General features: G+C 37.9%; 1 protein-coding gene across 2 annotated transcripts in view; it reads right to left on the bottom strand.

Annotated features, from left to right (window-relative positions):
- Window positions 1–5478: 5478 nt before the first annotated feature.
- The window catches only part of LOC107102633 (ras-associating and dilute domain-containing protein-like), a 43435-nt gene continuing 24846 nt past the window's right edge, over window positions 5479–24067 (bottom strand). For both annotated transcript variants that reach the window (XM_015402013.1, XM_015402014.1), the window contains exons 11-18: window positions 19857–20085; window positions 15210–15382; window positions 13235–13379; window positions 12968–13149; window positions 10234–10546; window positions 9965–10152; window positions 6804–6943; window positions 5479–6706 (exon numbers count right to left, since the gene is read on the bottom strand). In XM_015402013.1, coding sequence (XP_015257499.1) covers window positions 6613–6706; window positions 6804–6943; window positions 9965–10152; window positions 10234–10546; window positions 12968–13149; window positions 13235–13379; window positions 15210–15382; window positions 19857–20085 — 1464 coding nt within the window. In that variant the 3' untranslated portion in view covers window positions 5479–6612. The remainder of the gene's footprint in view (window positions 6707–6803; window positions 6944–9964; window positions 10153–10233; window positions 10547–12967; window positions 13150–13234; window positions 13380–15209; window positions 15383–19856; window positions 20086–24067) is intronic.

Genomic DNA, 24067 nt, shown 5'->3' with positions numbered 1-24067 from the left:
CCAAAGAGTTAAAGTTAGGAACGTAAATGTAGCAGGAAATATGGAGAAGATATTAATAGTTTTTTAAAGCTCTGTTTTAGGCTAAGAACCCTGAACCAACTCCAGAAGTCCAGACTATTTCCTGCGATGCATTAGTAACTGTAAGTCAAGTATGAGTAACAGCTAAATGTATGGGTGAGGCCACATGTAACTGCAACCAAATCAAAGAATAATCAAAATGGTCCTTGTTCTTTTTTTATTAAGAGGCAAAGAAAGCCATTGGTTTAAAAAGCAGATGTAAGGACAGATAAAAAAAAAAAATGTACCGGTAGGTAAAAAATGAGATCTGATGGGTGTGCTTTGGCAGTGGTTAGCACACACAACCCATGTAAGGAGGCCTTAGTCCTCGATGCGGCCGACCCGGGTTCAAATCTGGCTCAGCTTACTGTCAGAAAAAAATGAGCCACTAGTGCCGTAAATGTTGTTGCTAACAGCCTAACCTACCTTTATTTATTTTTTTTTTGCCTCAGTCTATTCTTTTTGACAGTGTGCTCTTTGTTCTCTTTTACAGTAGATATTTCAGCAATGTGTATCCAATGAAAGGACGTCTTTCTTTGGCTAAACAAAGCTTTCACAAGGACATTCAGAACTGATAAATGCACGCATAGTTGAGCACACAGACATTTTTACCATCCTTTCATTTCCTATAAGCATGAAAGTTTGTTGAATTTGTTTAAGAAGGGCTACAAGATATCAGTTTATGTTTAGGGAAGCATAGTTTAACACAATAAAAAAAATCTATCTATCATCTATCTGTCTATCTGTCTGTATTAAAAATCACTGTCATGATTTCCATTTCTTATCATTCTTAATTTGTCATTACCTTTGTCAATTTCAATTTATTTTACTGGCATCTGATGTTTTTCTTTCTTTAATGGAAGGGTTTGTAAACTGTCAAGCAAAATGTCCCCAATTTCTTTGATTGGCCCTTGGCTAGTCCCCTATAATTCCTTTTTAAACATCAATCTTTGTACTAAAATATTTTTTTGTCATGATTTGTGGAGATTAAAATCTAAAGAGCAGCGATATCTCCTGGTGAGACCCTGTAATTCAGTGAAAGGGTGGAGTCAGAGTAAAAAAAAATTGCGAGAGGGGGGTCACTCCAGGGTCTGGAAGTTGGAGGGGATTTTGCTGGGAGTTTCAGGGAAGTGTGCTGCCATTCGGCTGGTGTTTGACCAGGAAGGGCCATTTTGAATGGCTGCTACTGTGGGTAAATTGGGCAGGTCTGCTTCATGGGATTCTTATGAGGCAAGAAATTTTTTTTAAGTGTATAAAAATATATATATTTTTTGTTTACAGCAGTGGTGATGACTTAAATAAGTTTGTGTAAAACTCAGTTCAACTTAAGTTTATTTATAGAGCCCTTTAAAACTACCACAGCTGCTGCCACAGAGTGCTGCACAAACCAACGGAAGAAATGGTATTGAAAAAAGACAACAGTTTGAAATAAAACAGGTAAAATAAATGATTTAAGTTCAACAAAATCAAATAAAAAAAAACACAATGAAAAAAAAACACAAAACACATAAACAAAGAGAGCCTTATACTGTTTTGAGGAGGAGCTCATTCAACAATTTTGGAGCAGTACCTCCAGGAGCAGCAGCACCAAGTGGGAGCAGAGGGGTGGAGAGGCTCAGAGAGGAAATTTGGAGTCAAACCATTTAAAGTAAAGACTTGCAAACAAAATACAAAAATCTTAAAATTAATTCTAAAAAGCACAGAGAGGCCTGGACAACTGGATCAGGACTCATAAATGTAGTTAGTGTCTTGATTGCTGCTATTTTGTGGCTCCATGTGTTGTATTCTTGGTCAGACACTAGGTGGAGCAGAAGACCAGAGAAGGATCAGGTGATCTGATCCTTGGTTGCTCTATTTATGTAGGTAAGGGGGGACAAGATCTGTTGAGGATTTGCCTCAGCTGAACTTAGATCTGAACTGTGCTATGCTAAAGCAGACAAGGAAGAGATTGTTTTATTCCTCTGAACTGTCATAGAATTTCCAGCATTCAATCAACAATTTGTCGTCTGTTATTGTGCAAAAATTTGTCATTTTGTTTTCCTTGGCTCCAGGGGGATCTCCTGCAGGTAAGGAAGTCCAGAAGAACTATGCAAAACGTGGAAACCTGATCACATTTTTAACAATCTGCATAATTTCCACATGGAAAATAAATCCCAGGCAAGAAAAATATGAAGAATCTCTCACAACTATTTCTCTATTGGATATCTAATCAACGTAAATACAAAAACAGAGATTATCAGAGTCCCTAAAAAGCCTTGGTTGGTAATCCACAGCTCTATGACTCTGAAGTTTGTGTCACAGATGCCATTTTTCTTGGATTCCCCCAAAAATGGATAAAATGAGAAAATGAAGTTGGTATCTTCTCAAGAACAATCCATTTGTTTTTAATAAAACGTTTTTCCTGTTATCTTTTCTTTTTTTATTTTTTTTTTTACATTTCTAGGTAACTTGCCTCTTTACCCATATAATTCATCTAAATCACAAATGAAAACACATTGTTTTTATTTTTCAAACCTTTATTCTGTTTGTCAGTATCTTAAAATCTTTTAAGATACTGAAATTGCAGAACCCAAATTTGGCAGGTACAAAAAGTGGGACTACAAACTTCTACTGCTGATTTTTTTATTATTTTTTTATTCCATTTAAATAATTTAATAGCAAGGGTTGCATGTTAGAAATTAAATGAATAAATCCCCCTTTTAGAGATTGGATTAAGGCAAACTATATATATATTTATAGCAATGTAAAATTCTGTCAAATTGCAAAATAATTACACCTTATAAAGCATTAATTTTATGATTAAAGGAAATTTTAGTTGCTTATTTTATGAAAATACGCATTCTCTTGTGGCTGAATTCTTTTGGGAATGAAGGTGGTGGGCTCAGCAAGAAAAGGTTTACTACCTCTAGACCAACAGAAGTATTTTAAGTCCAGTTCTCTGAGATATGGGACGCCAGTGTAAAAACTTTAGAAGTGGAGTGATGTGCTCCACCTCTTTAGTTTTCCTGAGGACGCAGGCAGCGGCGTTCTGGATCAACTGCAGCTTTCTGATCAACTTTTTAGGTGATTTGACTCAAGAAAAACACATCATCGAGATCCTTCACAGTAATTAGTCATTTCAACCCAGAGATGTTCTCCAGCTGATTGTTGCTGTCTTTATGTACCTCTGAATATTCAGGTCTGAGTCCATCACTACACACTGCATTTAGAGCCTGATTGGTGATTTTCACATATTAACTAAAACTGTGTGCTAACTGTTAAATAGTGTTGCACCGATACCGGGGCGCCTCCCGATACCAGTATCGGGCGGGGCCCAGATCCAGCACTAAAATGCTGGTATTGGTATTGACGAATACCAACAAATAGAGCACCGATACCATTTTGAGAGCCAAAAGTTTATTAAACTATTGTCAACCATTCCAAGTAGGCAATAAAAAGTTCTACTGGATTCACTTTGTATTAGTCTTTTTCCTGCTTTACAAAGGTAGGCAGCAGCTTGATAAAGCCATGACGGCAATTATTTTACATCCAAGTAGTATGCAGTTCTTTATATATACGAACACACATCAATTTCAAACAGATGGTATCGGTATGATATCGGTATCAGCCAATACTACACAGCCAGGTATTGGGAATTGGTATCGGGGCCAAAGAAATGGGATCGGCTCAACAACTACTTTTAAACTCTTCTTTTGGAACGAAAACTATACTTCAGATGGAATTTGTGCACATCCATGCCTTGATTTCTTCTAACCCAGCACTTTAATTGGTTCATCTTTACCTGGTAGCATTTTAATGTATAGCTGTATGTCGTCTGCATAGTTATGGTAACTAAATTATTAGGATGGATTGTGACTGAGAGAATGAGATCTTTGACCCAAGATGCTGCTGAAATTATCATTATTATTTTTTCCTAATTAAGAGGCTTCATCTGACGGGCTAAAATAAAGCCAGTGGGAGTCACATGGGGAGGTTTGGGGATAGACCCAGATACCTACTGGGCACCTCTGTTATGAAGTTTGTCTGAGAGGGCAGATCAGGAACTCACTGAGAGAGCAACAGTATCCGTTTGGCTCTCCTGCATTCTTTAAAAACTGAGGAATAAGTAATTTGGGAGGAGTCTTTATATCATTCAATATACAGTAGCAGGCATTCAAAACAGCCGAATGGCAGCCCACTTCCCTCCAACTCCCAGTGAAATTCCCAGCCCCTGAGGTGACCCTTGCATATTTTTTGACTCTGACTCCACCCTTTCACTGAATTACAGGGGCTGACAAGGAGATAATGCTTCTCTTTAGATCCTAATGTCCACAAATCATGACAGAAAGAATATTTTAGTACAAATATTGATGTTTCAAAAAGGAATTAAAGGGGACCAGCCTTAGACCAGTCATGGACCAGCCAAGGGCCCATCAAGGAAAGAGGGTACATTTTAAATGGCTACTACTGTATGTTTATTTCTAATAAATCAAACGCCTCCTATAACATGTGCATTACATATGTTTGAGTAAGTGTTTACTTATACAGATAACATCCAACCATAGTCCCAACTGAAAACAAGTTAAATTTTCTGGCTCCATGTGTTGTATTCTTGGTCAGACACTAGGTGGAGCAGAAGACCAGAGGAGGATCAGGTGATCAGATCCCTGGTTGCTCTGTTTATGTAGGTAAGGGGGGAAAAGATCTGTTAAGAATTTGCCTCAGCTGAACTTAATTCCCCAATGTGTTATGCTAAAGCAGACAAGGAAGAGATTGTTTTATTCCTCTGAACTGTAGAAGAAAACTCAGTGTTTAATCAACAATTTGTTGTTGATTATTGTGCAAAGATTCGTCCTTTTGATGGGCTCGGCACCTGAAAGGAAGGAAGTTTTACCAAAAGTAAGAAAACCTAATTACATTTTCAAATAGGTACATAATTTCCACATGGAAAATAAATTAACCTCCAAAATATATGATGATCCTTCCTGATAACGTTAAGCAACAAACAGCAATACTTTTGGTACAGATCATCTTTCATTATGTAATATTGGACAGAAAACAATGGAAAAATCTCTAAGAACAATTTCTGTTTGATGTCTAATGAACGTAACTAACGACTATTTTGCAAATCGGTTAATTGTTGATTATTAGTAATCGAATAGCCAAAGGTTCTTTAAAGAAGAGTTTTTATTAAATTAAACTCTGTGAAACTAAAACTTTTCCTCTTTACTTCTGGACACAGCATATAGACGGAGAAATTGTTTTTATTTTTATCTTAAACACAAAATGTTGATGTATTTTTTTTTTACAGTTTTTATAGAATTACTGCCTAATTGGGTCGTTCTGTCAGCTAAAGGCATGCTTTACAGTCTCTATACTCAAGTTAAACATTATTCGATAACCAAATTAATTGACAATTGTTTTAAATAATCAATTATGCATTATTATTATGATTATAATTTCAGTCCTAGTAAGTACAAAAATGGACATTAGATTTCCTAGAAACCCTTGGTTGGTAATCCACAGCTCAGGTTTGTGTCACAGATGCCGTTTTTCTTGAATTAACCAAAAAATTTATAAAATGAAAACATGATATGTAGGAGAAGAAGATACATGTTGGTCTTAAGAAATTTAGAGATACAAGAATTTTTAATCAGAGCAGTAATTATAAAGCTGCAACTGGGAAAATGAAAGCTGGATGATGATAAATATCACAGTGAAGATGGCAGTAAGGGAGATAAAAGATCCCTGTTGCTCACTTTTTGGGGAACTTGGGCGTAAATTGGCACCTTGGAGTCATCAAGTCACCATAACAACCACATAATAGTGAAATGACATGCTCTATCTCCACATATCAGATGTAAATGTTTGGTGTTTGGTAACATCGAAATGATTTTAACCAACACTGTGTATGTAGTTCAATGAACCTGAAAAAAATCTTGCCTTAGATTCTTGAGAGGGAGGAAGTGTCAACCATCAAGTTAGCAGTTCCCTTCACAAGAACTTCAGGGAAATTCTTCTATCGATCAACAAGAGTAAATTCTAACTGATCCTTCTCTCCTGGGCTCAAACCCTTTGCAATTTTATAAATAAATACCTCCTTTTTGTCTTAATGGAAAAAATAGGTTGTACAAGTTATTAACTCAAGGGTAGCATTTACATACATGGCAAGGTTTTCTTTAATACGTATTTGTTATTGCAGAATTTCTTTTTGTCTTCATGTGGAAAAATTACTTTAAAGGTTGGATTTATCTTCTTTTTTTGAAATGTTTACTGTACTTTTATATTGTAATAAGAGATAAATATATTTTAAGGCTTTTTTTATAACTACATTTTGTGTTCTGAACTAAAGCTTTTGAAGGCAAATTCTCAAACAGACCATATTATTGGGTGTCATGTAAAGACAACAATATTGGGCAATCGCTACTATCACAAATACTGCTTATTTACATTCACCATTTAAAACAAAATCTCTTTTCATAGCACATATCTGTCCGTTTCTTAAATGTTCTACAAGCTCTCAGTGCTCCTGTGTAGAGCTAATGGTGGTCCAGTGGTCCCTTAGAAAGTGTAGAGTCAGCATTCAGTCTGCGAGGCTGCAGCCATGAGGTGGGATCTGGCCACCAGTAACCTCAGTCTGGCGCCTGATGACTGGATCAGCTCCTTTCCACTAACAGAGGCAAAGGAAATGTACTGTAAATAAAGCCCTTCGTTCTGATTTCTGTTTGATATATAAAGTGTTCTGCTAAGTTTGATAATGTTCCAACCTGTCATAATCCAGGCCAAGCAGACTGACTCCATTGACAGCCAGGATCCGGTCTCCAGGCTCCAGCTTCTTACACTTGGCTGCTGGAGAGTCTGGCACCACTGCACGGATAAAGATGCCCCTCACCTTTGTGCATGAGTTCTGGATGGGAACAAAAAAACCGAGTCAGACTTTCCCCAAGAACCCTAAGATTCCCAAATGTCATTCTGTAGCAACTATAACAGTTCACATTGTACTCTACGGACAATTTATAAGCAGTCAGTATCCTAACTGCAGTAGATATAGTAACTATGTTAATCATTTACAAGTGATTTATAAAATGCTGAGTTTGATTTGACTTCTAATTGCCATGAAAGTGTACCACATTCTGTGGTTTTATATCACCACTATTCAATTCATTAATTCTATATTTAAAACGTGATTTTAAGTAGAACTTTAAAGCCAGTATGAAGCTTTTAATCAAAAGAATTAATCTAGCTCCAGTCTGAATATTGTTTGAATGCTAGCAGCTAACCTTAGCAATAATATGAACTATTTCTTAAGATGTAATTTTAAAACAGTAATAAGGTTAAAAATGTTAATTTAGTTAACTTTATGTATAAGAACACTAAATGGGGCTTTTGCCAGAATTAAAGAACATTTAAATGTTTGCTTTCTTCTACAGATAGGGTTGCCAAGTCCCTGAAAAAAAGGGACACCTCCATATACCCCTCCTGGTGTGGTGATTTTTTTAGCCTCCATTTGTGTGTGAAATTATTTTTTTAACCACCGTATTAAAAACTATAGATGCATATTTGTGAGTGACGTGAACACATGGAAAACAAATTATTATCCAGCAATTTACTTTAATACAAAATAACAAACTTTGCTGAATAAAATAATTATCTTAAACATAAGCCTGTCCTGCTTAACTTCAAACTGTAAAAATTAATATAAAACAATACATAAATATTGCACCTTTTTGGTGCAACAGCAAACTTGTGAGCATATTTGTCGAAGGTGCGCCACCCCCAAAGCAGCGTCAGCATTTAAATTACTCCATTCGTCCCGCATACTGCTCTGTTGTCTCCCGCTATCTTCTCCGTGAGCAGCACTTGGCTGGATCAATGGGATGAGGGGATTCTGGATCGTTACATATATATCTTCAGCTCAGTGATCACAATGCAGGACAGGGCCCGGGAACAAGTTTACGGTAAGTTTTGTATTTAACGTGCCCCTGTGCTTCATTTTCCATGAGCTTTTTTACTATTTTTTTACTCTCACAGTAATATGAGACAAAGTGCGTTCCTTTCCACTAAATTAGGGACAGGTGCTTCTATTTCTAAATACGGAACAATTCCGTTTTTCAAGGGACGGTTGGCAACCCTATTTACAGAGAAAACCTTTACCTTTACTTAACATGTCTGTCATATACATACAACCTACTGCAGGATTTCTAATGAGGTTGTCATGGTTTTCCTTGATGAAAATCATGATGAAGTATCACTTCTCTTTACTTGACTGAAATGTCTGGCTACTCTATAAATCATGAGTAACGTCACTCAACGAAGAACAAGCTTGTTTTAAATAAAATATATCATGTTACAGGAAGTAGCTTGGCCTATTCTAACCTATACCTACAGTAACAATTGTCATTTTACAAGCTGTGTACTTGTGTGTTCTCATGTACTTGTGAAACGTCATCATCCTCAGCCCTTGCACTGTTCCAATTTAAAAGAACAACAGACCGAGAATGGACAAAGTACCAGGATGTTTTTCTCTTCCCTCCCTATTTACCCAGCATGCATCAGAGCAGACTTGTCCATTCTTGAGATTGACAGCTGTCCCAGCATGCACTGCAGCAGCAGCAGCTTCCAATAGAGCGCTCCCAGAGCTCAAAGTATTAAGTTAAAAGTTCACTTTTCTGTTGCTGGTGTTCAATAAAAGTACGTTTTAAGATCATTTGAGGCGAGGACATTACCGGTATACTTTTAGGCGTCACTATATGGCCTATTTACCGATTTCATGCATAATTTAAAAAAGAATTTCCGATGTTGAGAGGGCCGCTGCAACCAATGGACCTCCGACGCTAACGGTATCCAGGTCTAATCCTAGTCCTTCTGCAGCAGCCGTCTCTCTGCATAGCCGTGTGTGAAGGACCTCTGGCTCTGTTGGCGAGTTTTTTGTTTTATTTGGCAAAATGTTAATTTCATTTGTGTTTATCTGACCGTGTTAATTATTATTCCCTCACTAAATGAAAAAAGTAAGAATTTATTATTATCTAGAGACTATTAATAACAGGGGGTGAATTGCAGCTCAAGACCAGCCGAGCATGTGGTGATGTCATCAGTACGCTTCTGTTCTGTTCCTTCTGACCCATATTTATGCTGCGTTCTCCTGTTCTCTCCAAATCAATACTTTCCTGTGTTCTTGTCAAGAACATACTTGGCGAGGACACGAGTCGGTAATTGCGTTCTTGTTCATATGCTCACCCGACAGCACAGCAGGGCCCTCACATTGGAAAACATACAAATTGAACCTGACGAATGGGCCCTTAGGAATGGGCAGTTGTTTTGGTTCTTTGTTAGCCTGCAATACCCAATACCTGTCTATGTTTATGAAAAAGGGTTCATATTTAATAAATGGGAGAAAAAGAAAGAGTGCCCGAAACTAACCAGAGTTTCATGTGATAAGTGTTACTTTCAAAGTTTACTTATCGTTTTATTATTCGTTTTTTATTCTGTCCTTTTTACATAGTTTCCTTTTTGTTTTGATGTGTTGATTATGATGCAAGTGATGAAAAAACTGTTCGACTTCTCACAAGTTGACACAAACGTGGCCAATAAAGTTGATGCTTATTCTATAACATTATGTGGCAAATATTCTGTGGTTTTAATTTAACTGCATATTAATGTCATGCTGTGGAAAAGCAAAAGTCATGCGAACCATTAGGTACATATGGCTATTTTACACATTTGACTGGTTTTTAAGTGTTTTGTTTCTTTGCACTAGTGGCCTTCATTTTAAAAATGACTGAAAATGTTGTATACTGATAGAGACTCGCTCAGATTTAATGATTTTAAATATTTTCCTTTTTGTGAACATAATTCATGTGTTAGATTTAAATAACGTTATTTTTGGAGGTTTATGCTATTTAAAGTGAATTAAATTAACTTTACTGACCGTTGTATCCACCAAAGCAAGGCCGAGTCCCCTCTCCCCTTTCTCCAGCTCCAAACTGAAGACCTCATCATTATCATCTGTTTCCTCTTCTTCATACTCCTCTTCCTCCTCTTTAAGCCCCACAAGTCTGCAGTCTGGTTTTAAATGGTCTGTATTCAGTGCAGCCAGACATTCAGACACCAAGCCACCTAAGGAAAAGGTCAACAAAACATACATTTATCAACACAAGGTGGGCAGATAAGCACATATTCGAAGAGGAGTTACTTCACCTTCACAGTCCGAGTGGGAGGATGGGGGGAATGTTTCACTGTGGGCTTTAATCATCTCTGCTGTGTGTGGTGTTTGGGGTGGGGTGACCAGAGAAGGATGTTCCAGAGATGACCTCTTTGACTCGCTGGTCTCTATCAGCTTTGGATTTGTTCGCTCTTGAGCTGCCAAAGTTTCCCCGCCAGTGTTTAGTTCATCTTGGTAAAGAAAGGAGGGGGATGAAGGTAACACCTGAGACAGAATCTCATCATCCCTCGCTGAATTTAAGGCTTCGACATTGGCCCTTTTGTCGCTGCCATCCTGAGCTTCTTTCATCTGTATGGCAACAACCAACAGAACAGCTTGCTTTAGTGTGACAGCTACTCAGCAAAGCAAAGTTTTCGCTCTGCATAACTTAACTTCCTTCAACCCTTTAACTCATAAAACATCCCTTGTGGACTTGCTTTATTTTTCCCTTCAATTCAGGTAGCAGATTGCACTGAATACATGGAAGAACAACAATACACATTAAGTCTATCAGATGCCCGCCATTTGCACTTTTGCCCTACAGGCTAAGACATAATGCAATGCAAGCAGAGCAGACTAAGAAACTTTTCTATTATCAGTTTTCCTCTTTGTCTGAAAAAGCAATAGCATCATATTTTTTATGCATATCAACTGTTGCTAAAAGATTTAACTAAATACACTGCAAATTATGCAACAAGGACAATAATTGCAGTAATTGAAATAATTCTACAATAAACAGACAATGCAACTGTACAGATGAAGATTCACTGAGATAGACCCAAACCTGTTGAATAACTTAAAGGTATAAAGGAGGATTATTTCAAATTCTGAAAAGACTCACCGTCTCTAATAAAAAAAAAAGGCACATGCACAACACGTGCGAGAGGATGCACAAACCCATTTCTCTTCGTGCATGCTCGGTTTAAAAGTTGCTGTTTGCATCCATCATACAAGCGTACTTTCCAACAGAAGATTTGCAATTTCTCCACAATGTCAGACTCAATTCAATTCAGTTTATTTCTATAGCGCCAATTCACAACACGTCATCTCAAGGCACTTTACAGTTCACCAGATGATACAGTCAAATTGATTCAGTCTATTCTATCCAAGGAAAACGAGGTAATTGCATCCCTCACACTAAGCATTCTTGTAGTGACAGTGGAAAGGAGAAGTCCCTCTTAACAGGAGGAAACCTCCAGCTGAACATCTGGCACGTAAAAATGGTGACGAGCACATAGGACGGCCTTAAGTAAACATATCACCAGAATGATTGACAAATAGGAGGACCACTTATTTTGATGATCCCTCCGGAAAAAGAACATCCTCCACTATACCTTTAAGCTGCTCCAACTGACAGCAACCTGACCCGTTTTCTGGTTAATTCAGCTAATTCACAACAATTCAGCTTATTGGACCTCATCAAGTAATAATTGTTGATTCTTAGGTTGTTTATAACACTATCAAAACATTAAAACCTGTCCTGATGCTGTAGCGTAGAACCTTATGTGCATTTCCATTAACCATCAAATTGCTCAAATAACAATTCAGAAAAAAAGAAATTGGCCAAATGTAAACACTGCCAAAAGTCACGTCTGATCATACATTTTTTTTATGTTTAAATGGTTAAATGGGGTGGGTTTTTGGAGTCGCACCCAATTTTATTATATTCCGCCAAAATGCAGTGGAAACACAAGTTACATGATCTGCAACTGGACCTTACTGATGAAGTCTGGGGGTAGTTGGAGGGTGATGGCACTGCATATATATATATATATATATATATACCGGTATATTTTTTTTTTTTTTTTTTTCCTTAAATCTGACAAATCTTTTCATTTTTTTCTAGCTTTCATGGTCATTACATTGTCACAAGGAAGGAGCAGCGAAATGAACTCTCTGCATTTAACCCATTCCCTTTGGGAGCAGTGGGCTGCCATTTTGTGGCGCCCGGGAGCACTGTGGGGTTAAGGCTCTTTGCTCAGGGACCCACGGTTGCAGTCTGTGGGAGTGGGACTTGAACTCAGAACCTCTGGATTCAAAGCACAATGCCCTAACTACGACGAGTTCGATGAGCTCTAGATCCGTGCTTGAAATATGGATATATCGTGTTTAAATTTGCTGTTGACATGTTGTTTTCAAGAGTTATCTCATGAACAAACATATTTGCAAGCAATTTTTTTTGTATTTCTTATTTATTGGAAAAACCCCAATCGCAAAAATTTGCAGAATATCAACATAGTTTTGTGCACATTTGTAAAAGAAACGCAGCTACTAACTTCTTTGTCTTTCATCCAATTACACGTTTTATACAAAATATAAAGCGACTACATGAAAAGGTAAATAAACTTTTTAAAGAAATGACAGGATTTTATTTTACACAGAATTTGCTCGGTTTATTTAAATTACGACCCATTTAACACAGTCTTTTTCAGTACGCCAACATACCTGGCAACAAAACGACCTGTGACGGCAAACTAAGAGATGTTCCGCTGTTGCTTTAAGAGTTGAAAAATTATTTACCTGTATTAGACTCAATTTGAAAAGCAGGAAAATCACTTTAAGGGGTTAAGACTAATTCAGCAAAGTGGCCAAAACTAGTGACACTCTTGGAACTAATTGGCAGCTTATCAGAGACCTCAGAAAAGACAAACAGAGCAGACATTCATGCCTGCATTTGCTCACACCACAAGGCAGACACAAATAAAAAGGAGCAAATAAATATTTTATAACCTGGTTGTTTCTAGCATCTGATGCATTTCTGTGGGAGTCAGACAGCATTGTAATAAACCCTTTGAACTTGTGAAGTTGTTCCCTCAGAGCTGGGTCTGTCACAGGCCGTCTGAGCTGAAGCTGGTAGCCTTCGTCAGGAAGCTCCAAAGGATGGTGGGTATCAAAACTCTCCAGGATACCAGCTAAGGGAAGAGATAACTGATTACTGTTAAACATTGCTTTAAATAATGACCCAGATTTTAATCTTTCATGGTAGGAAGACTTCACCTGTTGTGCACGCTGCTGCTCGATCCTGTGCCATTGGAGCCCATGTCTGTGTGCAGGGAGAGGCCGGGCTGTACAAACTCAGCAGGTGGTTCAGCTGGGCTGGAGTCAGGGCCGGGTAGTCAGAGCGCAAAGAGGCCCATGTCATCTATTCATCCAGACAGAATAAAGAAGAACAGTTTTTCTACATTTTTCTACATCTTTGTCCTGACAATGCAAATGCAACCTTTTCCACTGAAAATCTTGGGTTTTAAAGGCCTTTTACAGATTTAAAAGGTATCATTAAATATCTCTTGACTGAAATATATTTGTGTTTTGCTTTTGGCCATTGGCAGAGGTGTTAAACGTATTGATGTTTATTACTCAAATAAGACTGGCAGGAATGTGAGCATTATAATATTTTATGTTAAAATACATGTTCGTATGAGACGCATATATTTCATATCCTGTTTTTCCCCCTCATCATCCAGGAGCACCTTTTATTTTTACCTTAATTGTCTGACCGTGTGTTGTAAGCTTTTATTTCCTGCATATTATAACATGTAACCTTTGTACCATAGTTTTTTGATTGTTTAAATAAAAAAACTTAAATTACAAAAAAAAATGTTTATTACTCAAGTAGAAGTGCATATCCTACTTGTAGCAACCATCAAATGATGGGTGGCGGTCTATGGCAGCCTGCAAAGGAAATGGTAATATTGATAGATATGTGGATATAATGAAGCAAATCATTATATACACAAAGAGCATTCCAAATCTTATCTCCTACTCTGGACATTGCCTTTTGAGCACTTTAGTTAATTTCGCTAATTTCCTGCATCCAGTAGCCAAGAGAATTAGAGGCAATTTGATGGTCGCTACACAAAGTAAAAAAAACATGTGACCTCCCCACATTGCCCTTACCTTGACACTTATAAAGATCTCACCCAAAGCGCCACCAGTGTTAGAGAAAGAATATAGGGCAGAAAGACAATTGCACTGATCTCTATTTATTCACTGGATTGCTGATTGCCCGAAAAAAGTGAAGCCACCATCCGTCATGCTGGTACTCCCCACTCCCACAGAGACGCGCTGTAAAAATGCCTGCATGTGTAGCATTTGGCTGCAAAAACAAGCGGTTTCCGCTTGTTTTTGCAACCTGTGAAACGTCTTCCCAGCGGAAGACGTTTCACAGGTTATTTCAGTGTGTGCATATACTTGTGTATATATATATATACAGTATATATATATATATATATATATATTTTTTTTTTATTATTTATTTATTTTTTATGGACAACATTTCTACTTGAGTAAAGTAACAAAGTATTTGTATTTTTTTACTTGGCACCTCTGGTCAGTGGTTAAAGCACACCAAAAGCAAACAGCTCAGAAAAGATTTCGGTCCTTTACACTGAAGTCTTTAGCAAAACAAGCAAGTTTCTTTTTTTAAAAAGTAAGTTGCTGAAGGTTTATGAAAAGCAACTTTAGAAACAAAATCACTAAATTAGTGAAGACGCTGGTTGCTCTGAGTCAGCTGCTGCTGCTGTGAGCCGCTCCCTCCTTCAAAGCACTGACAGACCGGCTCAGCAGTAAGCCCTGCCTGCAGCTATATAACCAGAAAAGTTACCTCCCTCTGTTTCCCCTTTGAAAATGAGTCACATGTGTGCAAAGCTTCAGTTGATCTCCTCTGGATAACAAAGCAGAATTTAAATATAATATACTCTATTTGACACCATCAAAGATGTTGGGTTTCCCAAAACTAGTAATGGAAGGGGTACCAACATTTTTCCTAGCAGACCTGATCAGTTTTTAACACACCACACATGACATTATCTTCCTGATCACTGGCCCCGCTTGGAAGGAGAAGATCGGGGCAGATGTCAGTATCGTTATCCCTCCTTAAGACTAGATTAATGTTCCATTTTTCCATATTTCTCACACAAAAGGAGGCAACCATAACTCCAAAGGGTATGAGATGTGTGCGATTTGACTTCACCTGCAGTAAATTCTTTCTTGGTGTAGCCAGCAGGTTGACAGCTGATGAGAGAGTGTGTGTTTGCTCCAAGGCCAGTTCTCCGAGTCCAGCTGTGTGGGCCCAGTCCAGAACCAGGTCAAGGTTGGCCCGCATTCGCACGCCTCTAGACCACTGGTAAAAACCTGGTTCTGAGCCTAGGAAGAAGACATAAAGAGAAAGCAGGTTAGAGGCAGGTTGTATTTTTAATCTATTAGGGTCATTATACAGGCCAGCAATTAGAATAATGATGTAAAAAGAAATTTTGTTGAAAGTAAGATTTCTTGTAGTACTTGTGAAGTTAAAAAGATTGTATTGTTCTTGCATGCTCATAGGGAGCACGGCAATGGTAAACACTGTAGCTCTGAAAGTTGTGCAAAAATTCGGAGGTTTTGTGGACATGAATTCAATATCAAAAGAATCAAATTCAACCAGACAATTGGTTTGAATATGTTATTTTAATATATAAGCTTTCATTTAGTTGATTAAGTTTAAAAGTTCATTTCCAGTGCAATATACACAGAGGTTATTACTACTTAGGATTTTCACCAACATAAATAATTGTCTGATCATTTTTTTATGTAGATAAACAAACTAGTTTCTCTGAAGACTAAAGCTCAGATAGTCCTTGATGTTTTCTATTTGCTGTTTTTTGTAATTATCAATTTGGCAAGATATGTTTAGTGTATTATATCATACAGTATGGATAAAGAATTGATGACAGTGTTTTTTGTGCGTATTGATGCTTTTTTTTTTATCATGCTGATGATAGTATCTTTTACCCATCCTGGGTACAGGAGCTGCAAGTGTTTTATGTGTTTTGTTGATAGTGTTTTCCTTTTTGATAAAGCTTATGGTTAGAGTGGCTCAGGTTGTCCAGTGTTGTTACTATGGTTGTGCTGCTGTGGGCTTGGACTGCTGGAGGACATGGGGACCCCTTTTTCATTATTCTGCTTCATTCTATCCCTGTTCTCCCACTCTGCAGTATTTGTTGGTTCAGTCTCTGGCTTTTTGGCTTCTCTGCTTTTTCTAATGGTGGCTTCATCTGGCCTGTTCCTGTTTGGCTGTAGGTCCTGGAGAGGGGTATCTGCTGTGCTGCTGCCATCAACACCTTTGTTTGTAGATGTCTAAGCTTGGCCTGTTTTTCAGTGTAGTCCTGTTTCCCTGTGACTGGCTGGATGTGTTCTCTTTGTCCTCTGGCATGGGAGCTGGCTCTGAGCTCGTTTGCCTGGCTGTCTGTTTCCTGGACGGGGGCCGCCAGTGGAGCTGGTTGACAAGTTCCTTTGTGTCTCTGCCTCTTTCTGTGTGTCTGCTTCTGTCTCCTTGTACCCCAGTCGTGCCTCGGAGGATGGTCGTTCACACTGAGCCGGGTTCTGCTGGATGTTTCTTCCTGTTGGAAGGGAGTTTTTCCTCTCAACTGTCGCCGTAGGCATGTTTGGTGGTAGGGATTGCCTCTGAGTCAATGAGTCGATGCAATCAACTGGTTTTCCTTGGATGGGGAGCTTTGGATGAATTTGACTGGATGATCTGGTTGAATTGTTTCTGTGAAGTGCCTTGAGATGACGTGTTGTGAATTGGTGCTGTATAAATAAACTCAATTGAATTGTCTTATATATGTTAATGTAAATGCTTTACACATATTGGTAACTGTTTTATTCATGCTGATGACTGTTTTTTTATCTGCGTTCATAACATGTTAATGCCAGTGATTTTAATAGGTTTACGTTTATTTTCTAGATTATGGTGTTTTATACGTTTATAATAGTAGCTGCCACCTGGGCCAACTCATTTAATTATTTTAATATTTACTTAAAAACGAGACTTCATACATACTAGTATTAAAATAAAACATTCAGTTATAAATCAATAAATAACTTTCAGTAAATTCATGCTGTTCATGTTCATGTAGTTTGGTTAAAAAGCTCATTAAAATGTAAGGAAGAACCTATGTTATGTTCTGCATGTCATGTTTTTGCCCAATGGAAAGATTGATTGACACAATTATAAGCATTACTGGGATTGTTTTCCAAGTGGTTTCTCCAGAAAACATTAAGATTATTTTTGTTTGAGAAAAGCTGTATGAATAATCTTTATTTCTCTTGAGTTTATGTGGGAAATGAGGTACAACTTTATTGTTACTTGTCTTTATTTCTGTAAACCTTTATATGTGTTTTGAGCTAATTTGGGTTTCTGTTTCCCTTCTTAGTTCTGACGGTTTTATGAGGGCTGTTTCTAAGACATGTAAAGACTTCAGCGATAAATGTCTGTTAAAACCAAAACAACATTGAGCCTTAACTAACTCGAGAGGAGTAACCGTATTGTTTTATAGGTGATGACGCCATTGTTTCGTATGTTGATGACAGCATTTTTTATGTGTTGATGACGGTTTTTAACGTGTGATAATGACATAAGGTAATGATTTATAGGTGTTGAGGCCAGTGTTTCATATACGTATGTTGGTCACAGTGTTTTATAGGTAAAAATGCCAGTGATTTATGATGATAACATTGTTTTATAGGTGTTTATGAACGTGTTTTTATGTGCCAAAGACAGCGTTTTATATGTGTTAATGACAGTGTTTTATATGTGTTGACAGTGCATTTAATATGTCTTAATGCCAGTATGAGTGTTTGATCAGTGTACCGGTATGTTAATGCTAGTGTTTTATATATGTGTCACTGACAGTGTTTTGCAGATTTCAGTGGTATAAATGTTGATGCATGTGTAAGGCACTGACATTGTTCTAATCCCGGGTTTTATGTGTTGATGATAGCGTTTTATACATGTTATTGACAGTGTTTTGTCAATGCCAGGTCTCTTTCCATGTTAATGCCTGTGTTTTATGTGTCAATGGCAGATTCCAGTGATTCACATGCATTGATGCATACATCTGTCGATAACAGTGTGTTGTCAATGCCAGTGTTGTATATGTGTTGATGAAAGTGTGTTATACATGTTATTTACAGTGTTTTTTGAATTCCAGAGCATGAAAACGGAGCGGAAGAAATATGGTGGAGCGCAGAGTGGTTTTCAATTCAAAGGCAGGAGCGAGGATTTCACTCAGCTCCAGTTAACTCCGATGCCTATGACGCCAATGCCTATGCTCTAGTCTGTGCCTATAATCTGATATAGTCTATGTTTCAACTTTACCATGGAATCTGCCTCACGAGGTTTGCATATTGTGGAATAAAATATAATAAAAACATACACTAACTATACTTAACAATACAGAGTGGGTTTACATAAAGTGATCATTGTGGTAAGAGCCTGTTTATGAAAATGGATCACATACATGCATTATACGCAATTATGTCATTTGCAATGGGATGTGACCTTTTTTTATGTAGCCTAGTAAAAGAAATTGATAATTAAATAGGAAACGTGGGTCAACATGAATGGATCGAGGTGTTACGTCCACAGCTGGGAAACAGTGCAATAATTTAACAGCCAGTTAAATAAGACAATACACATCTATCGGCCATATCACTAAATCAAACGCTACATGTCCCAGGGCCCTGGCATAATTAAATGAAGGAAAAAATATCTGCCTTCTCTGCTTCTGCCAGCACGAAAATTAAAGTGAACGCAAAGCGGATTTTGAGTGAAGAGTCCTGGCGCAACTTTGAGTGGCGGAGCGAATGAGCAAACATCCTCCTGGGCGGGGAGCGGGAATTGCGTGGCGCTCCGCTCCATTCACATGCTCTGGTATCAATGGCAGCTATTTTACATGGTGACGAAAGTGTTTTATATGTGTCTATGACAGTGTTCTGCTGATTCCAGTGGTATATATGTGTTTATGACTGTTGATTACAGTGTTTTGTTAATGTCAGTGTTTTATGTGTTGACGTAGCATTTTATACATGTTATTGGTAAATGGTAAATGGCCTGTACTTATGTAGCGCTTTTTCAGGTGGGATAGGACTTACTTGACCAAGTGTGTGAGTGAATTGGTGAAGCACTAGTGTAAATGTAGGCATCCCTTTACACACTGATTGTGGCAAAAAACATTGTAGCCAAAGCTGCCCTGAGGCTCTCTGACCAAAGCGAGGCTGAAGTACGCAGGTGCCACCGGTTCCTATGACCGCCATCAGTAGACAATGTAGGTGAAGTGTTTTGCACAAGGACACAACGACATTGTAAGGCAGACCCGGGATTTGAACTGACAACCCTCCAGTTGCAGGGCAAACTCCTTTATCTGACGCTACAGTCGCCCTGATGTAATTTGGTGGACAGTGTTTTGTCGATGCTAGCTTTTGCTAGCCTACTTACGTGGCGATGCAAGTGTTTTACGTGTTTCGATGACAATGTTCTACATGTGTTGATGAGTGTTTTATTGTGTGAATGTCAATGTTTTATATGTATTAATTCAGGTGTTTTTATTGGTTGATGACATTGTTTTGTTAATGCCATTCTCTTTGTAAATGTTGATGATAGCATTTTATATGTTAATGACAATTCTTTATTGATGCTGGTGTTTTTTTTTCAATGATGTGCAGCCTCTGAATTCAGTTTGCTGAATTCAGATGTGCTGTTGACGGTTTATCATAGATGTTGATGCTGGTGGTCCATTAGTGTTAATGCTGGTGTCTAATATGTGTTTTTGCTGGTGTTTTAAGTGTATAATATTACTACCTCTCTCCATGAGTGAGTTGAAGAGTGAAGCATTTATGAAGTAGAAGAGGTAGCCAACGAGCTGAGAGGAAACCTCTGGATGGACCTGACAGTCTAGAAGCAGCCTCCAGCTGTCGTTCAGAACCTCCACCACCTGCCTGATCTCCACAGGGATGTGTATCCCGCCGTCACCAGGACTCTCCCTGAAAGGATTGCAGTCCAGAATGCTTGGCAGGACTGGGTACAGGAGCTGGTTGAACAGAAAAGAAACTTGAAGTGACTTATCCACCAAGATCTGGGAACTGTTGACAATTCCTGTGGGTCATATAGATGTTGGAAAGATTTACATTGTGTGGCACAGGATTCAAGTGCTGGGGGAAAACATGTAACCACAAGGTCATATTTCAGACCACCCATATATAATTTCTTAATTTCTGAAACTGGCATCAAAATGTTACAGATACAGGTTTAATTTTGCAAAAGCAGCAGTTCCACACATACTGTACAATGAAACTTTCTAAAATCCTTATCTGTTCAAAGGTCTTTTATTTTTTTCTGAGTAAGGCCGAACAACCACAGCTTTGTTCCGACTAATTGTGCACAGACATCCCCTTTCCTCTAAGATCTCACTCCTTTGCCCACAAAGTATCTGAGGTCAGTGCCAGCCATAGATCCACATTCCTAAACAGCTGAACTTTGATTTGAATGCAGGCTTTCCAGCATTGTGCTACATAGAGGGCTGCTGAGTGAAGAGCTATGAAGGAATCCAGTGTGAGCAGCTCTATTTACAGTTCCTACAAGGTTCCTATGATTAACGGGACACCATAATAGACTGGCTACAAAAGACAAACGAAACAGAAGAGAATTTCACTGGACTTGGAAAGATTTTGTGTTTGGAAAATGTCGCTCAGTGCAGACAAGCCAGAGAAGATTTATGTTCTCAGCGGCACTGGTTTTAAAGATTACCACATGCACGCCAGGCATGCATTAGACTGAAGGCAAATAAAAAACACAGATCATTGTCTGCTTCTATGTGCATTCACTTTGACAGACAAATAAACTCAGTTTGCCCACAAGTCTGCTTAAAGTGTGTTTTTATTCATTAAATCGTCTGGTTTGGTACAATATTTGCCTGCCAGTGGCGCCTTTTGTGTTTCAACGGAATATAATTTCCCCTCAGATGGAGAAAATAAGAAAAAGTGACATTTAAAAAGAACAGATGCTGAGAACTGTTAACATTTGTATCAAGAAATACAAAAACCAAGCATTCAGTCCTGTCCTATGTCTAACTAAGTCAAAATATTTTTGGGAACTACATTTCAGAGGTATGAAAAATCCCTTTATCATCACAGAAATCTGAAAAAGTGATGAAAGGCAAGGTAAGCAGTTGGTAATCTTTTAGTGCTCAGAGCCGAAAGGGACGATAAATAAAACAAAAACTGGACAGAGGCTGCAAAACACAAGAGAATTAATATTTTAAAAAGGCCCAGTCAAAGTCTAGATCAAAATACAAATCAAAAGCTTTAATTAAAATAAAAAGATTTCATCTAAGAGTGATTAACACTGCTTATAGATGGTCTCCAACCAATCTGATTGATACTTGGAAAGTTGGAGACCCTAAAGAGTGCGATGGCTGGACAAATATTTACTACAGGTATTGGTAGACAATGTTGAAAACAACATATCGTTATTTTCTTAGTTCTATTTTATAAAATCTTCGAGATATGTCCTGTTTTTGGGGGATTTAGTGATATTAAAACCCAAGGTGTAATGAAATTTAATGCTTTTCCGAGTACTGTAATGGATTTTTTTATACATGCATTTTTACTACCCTTACATTTTTAGATTATTGATGGTTACCCTGACAAATTCACATCTGGAAACCATTCGGTTCATCAGGCAGCCTTCCTAAGAGAAAACAGTAGCGTGTATGTGTATAAGAGCAGGTAGTTAGATAACCACAACCACTGCACTCAGCAAATATGTGCTGAGTTAAACTTACAGGATGGCATTTATTAAAGAATTCCTATAGTTTCCTCTCCAAAGACTCAGCATTGTTATCGTCTTCCTGCCTGGGAAACCAACATTATATAGGAGGTTGTAACCTGATGCATCAGGACAGGTTTGTGCTCCAGCTGGCACAACATGTGAGACCTTGGTTTGGCTGCTGCTAACATCATGGCAGACCACTAATGCTGTCTTTGATTTGACTTCACCCTCAGCATGTCATCACCCACCGTTCTACAAGTGCTGATTCTGGAGCAACCCGGACGTCAGAAGACGACTAATTCACCATTGGTCCCAATTGATCAGCCTCTGATTTGTGGTGGTGGAACATTAAGGGAGCCTTTTAGATGTCATTCCGGGAACTTCAATTGGCCGATCTCCTCAACAGTATTTTTTGGCCGGCTTTTTGACCCACGCCTACGCAGCTTCACTGGAAACAAGTCGGAGACTTTCCTGGGCACGCTTCCATGGGTGTGGTGCTGCCTCAGAGCAAAGGCGCACAACTGAATACTGGAGCCTTTGAACAGCCTTTTCTCTTTCTTAGAAAACACTGAGATTAAAGCACCAGAAAAATCATTACTGGATGACAGTGGAGAGCAAAAACGGACGATTGACTTTAGTTTGGGTATTTAGGGAGATATGAATATTCATGATCAGATAGAGTTACTTAAAACAGATATCCCTCCATGAGTGCATATATTTCACTAAGTTTAGCACATCGAGTAGTAAACCTGACCTGGCTGACCTTTGATAAACCAGAAGAAGTATTTCCTACTTTCAATAGCTCCATTTTCTCCTGTAGGTTGGGGTTGACCACAATCTTTGATTTACTGGGCAAATTTATCCTTTTCAACAGAACCACAAAAGCCAGCCCACGCAGTAGAGCTCAGCTTGAAAAGCCTACTTTTTTTTTCGCAGACGGGTAACTTATCCGACTTGTCTCAGTATGGTGAAAATATTTTTGGCGATAGGACCTCTGAGAGAAAAAAGTGTGCCGACTCTTGCAAATTTAGTTCACAATATCCAAAAAACTAGTTACTTCCCAACTCCAGAGCCATTTGTTTAGAAAATTATACCTCATTTTCTTCATTAAATACCAAGGCTATTTAGTTTATTTATGAAGTCAGCTTTAGTTGCAAGACACCAAGATTTTCGCCTGCTTAATGAATCAGCTGAGGCTCAGTTTTACTGCATGCAGGTTATCTTCGTTCAAACTATTCAGTCTCTGTGCAGATTCTTTATTGGATTTATGTCTGAACTTTGACTGGACCACTCTAATGAATCATCACTGAAGCTCTGACCATATGGCAAGGGTCTTTGTCTTGCTGGGGGGGCAGCAGCGTTTGTTAACGTTTCTTATTTGGATGTCATGCAAAGGACTCTCTAATGAAACAAGCGTGACAAATGGTCTGAAGGATCCAAATGAGGATCCAAAGAAACATTCTTGCCCTCAGTCCGACTTAAGAAAACATATTTAGAGCTGCAAGTGTTATAGGTTTTTAGAGAAAGGAGACAAAATTTTGTATAAATACCTACTTCAGAAAATATAACTACTTATACTTCAGCGATAGTATCTAGGTGTTACTTTATTGTATGTCTTGTACCATGTCCGTTAGTTGTGCTGTTCTTTTTACATCTCTTTGCAGGTAATGAAGCAAACTGAAGCTGTTTTATTGTTATCTCCCTTTTATCTCCTCTTTCTTAAATTTTTTCTCCTTTTTCCCATTTTTCCTTTCCTGTTCTTCTTACATTGCAGGGTCCAAATAATCTGTAAAACTCCCTGCATGAATTATAATTAAGCAATTTATACGCATAAATCAAGCGGAACACTATGGCGATAGCTGTACTGCTCCACTTGTGAAAGTAAAATCTGTTGTGCTCTTTTTGACATCAAGACAATTATTCTTATTGCAAGACAGGACACTATAAAAGAAAGAAAGAAAAAAAAAAGAAAATGTGTTTTCATTTTTAACACACCACATTCTATTTTTTTAGATAAAGAAAAAACTTTTATTGCCAAAAAAAAAGAAAAAAACAAAGATGGAATCATTTTCTTTTTTGGGACGTTAATGTTTGTTAAAAATGTGCAGGCTGTTAACAGAAAAGAAAAACTGATCAAAAAAAAACATTACTGGTATTATTATGGTTATGGCATTGTACAAGTCAAGATTCAATAATATGTATATGTATGTATATATATATATATATATATATATATATATATA

The sequence above is a fragment of the Cyprinodon variegatus genome, unplaced genomic scaffold (genome assembly GCF_000732505.1).
Source record: "Cyprinodon variegatus isolate N-32 unplaced genomic scaffold, C_variegatus-1.0 Scaffold1285, whole genome shotgun sequence".
In the NCBI taxonomy this organism is placed as follows: domain Eukaryota; kingdom Metazoa; phylum Chordata; class Actinopteri; order Cyprinodontiformes; family Cyprinodontidae; genus Cyprinodon; species Cyprinodon variegatus.
This window is presented reverse-complemented; position numbering and strand designations above follow the sequence as displayed.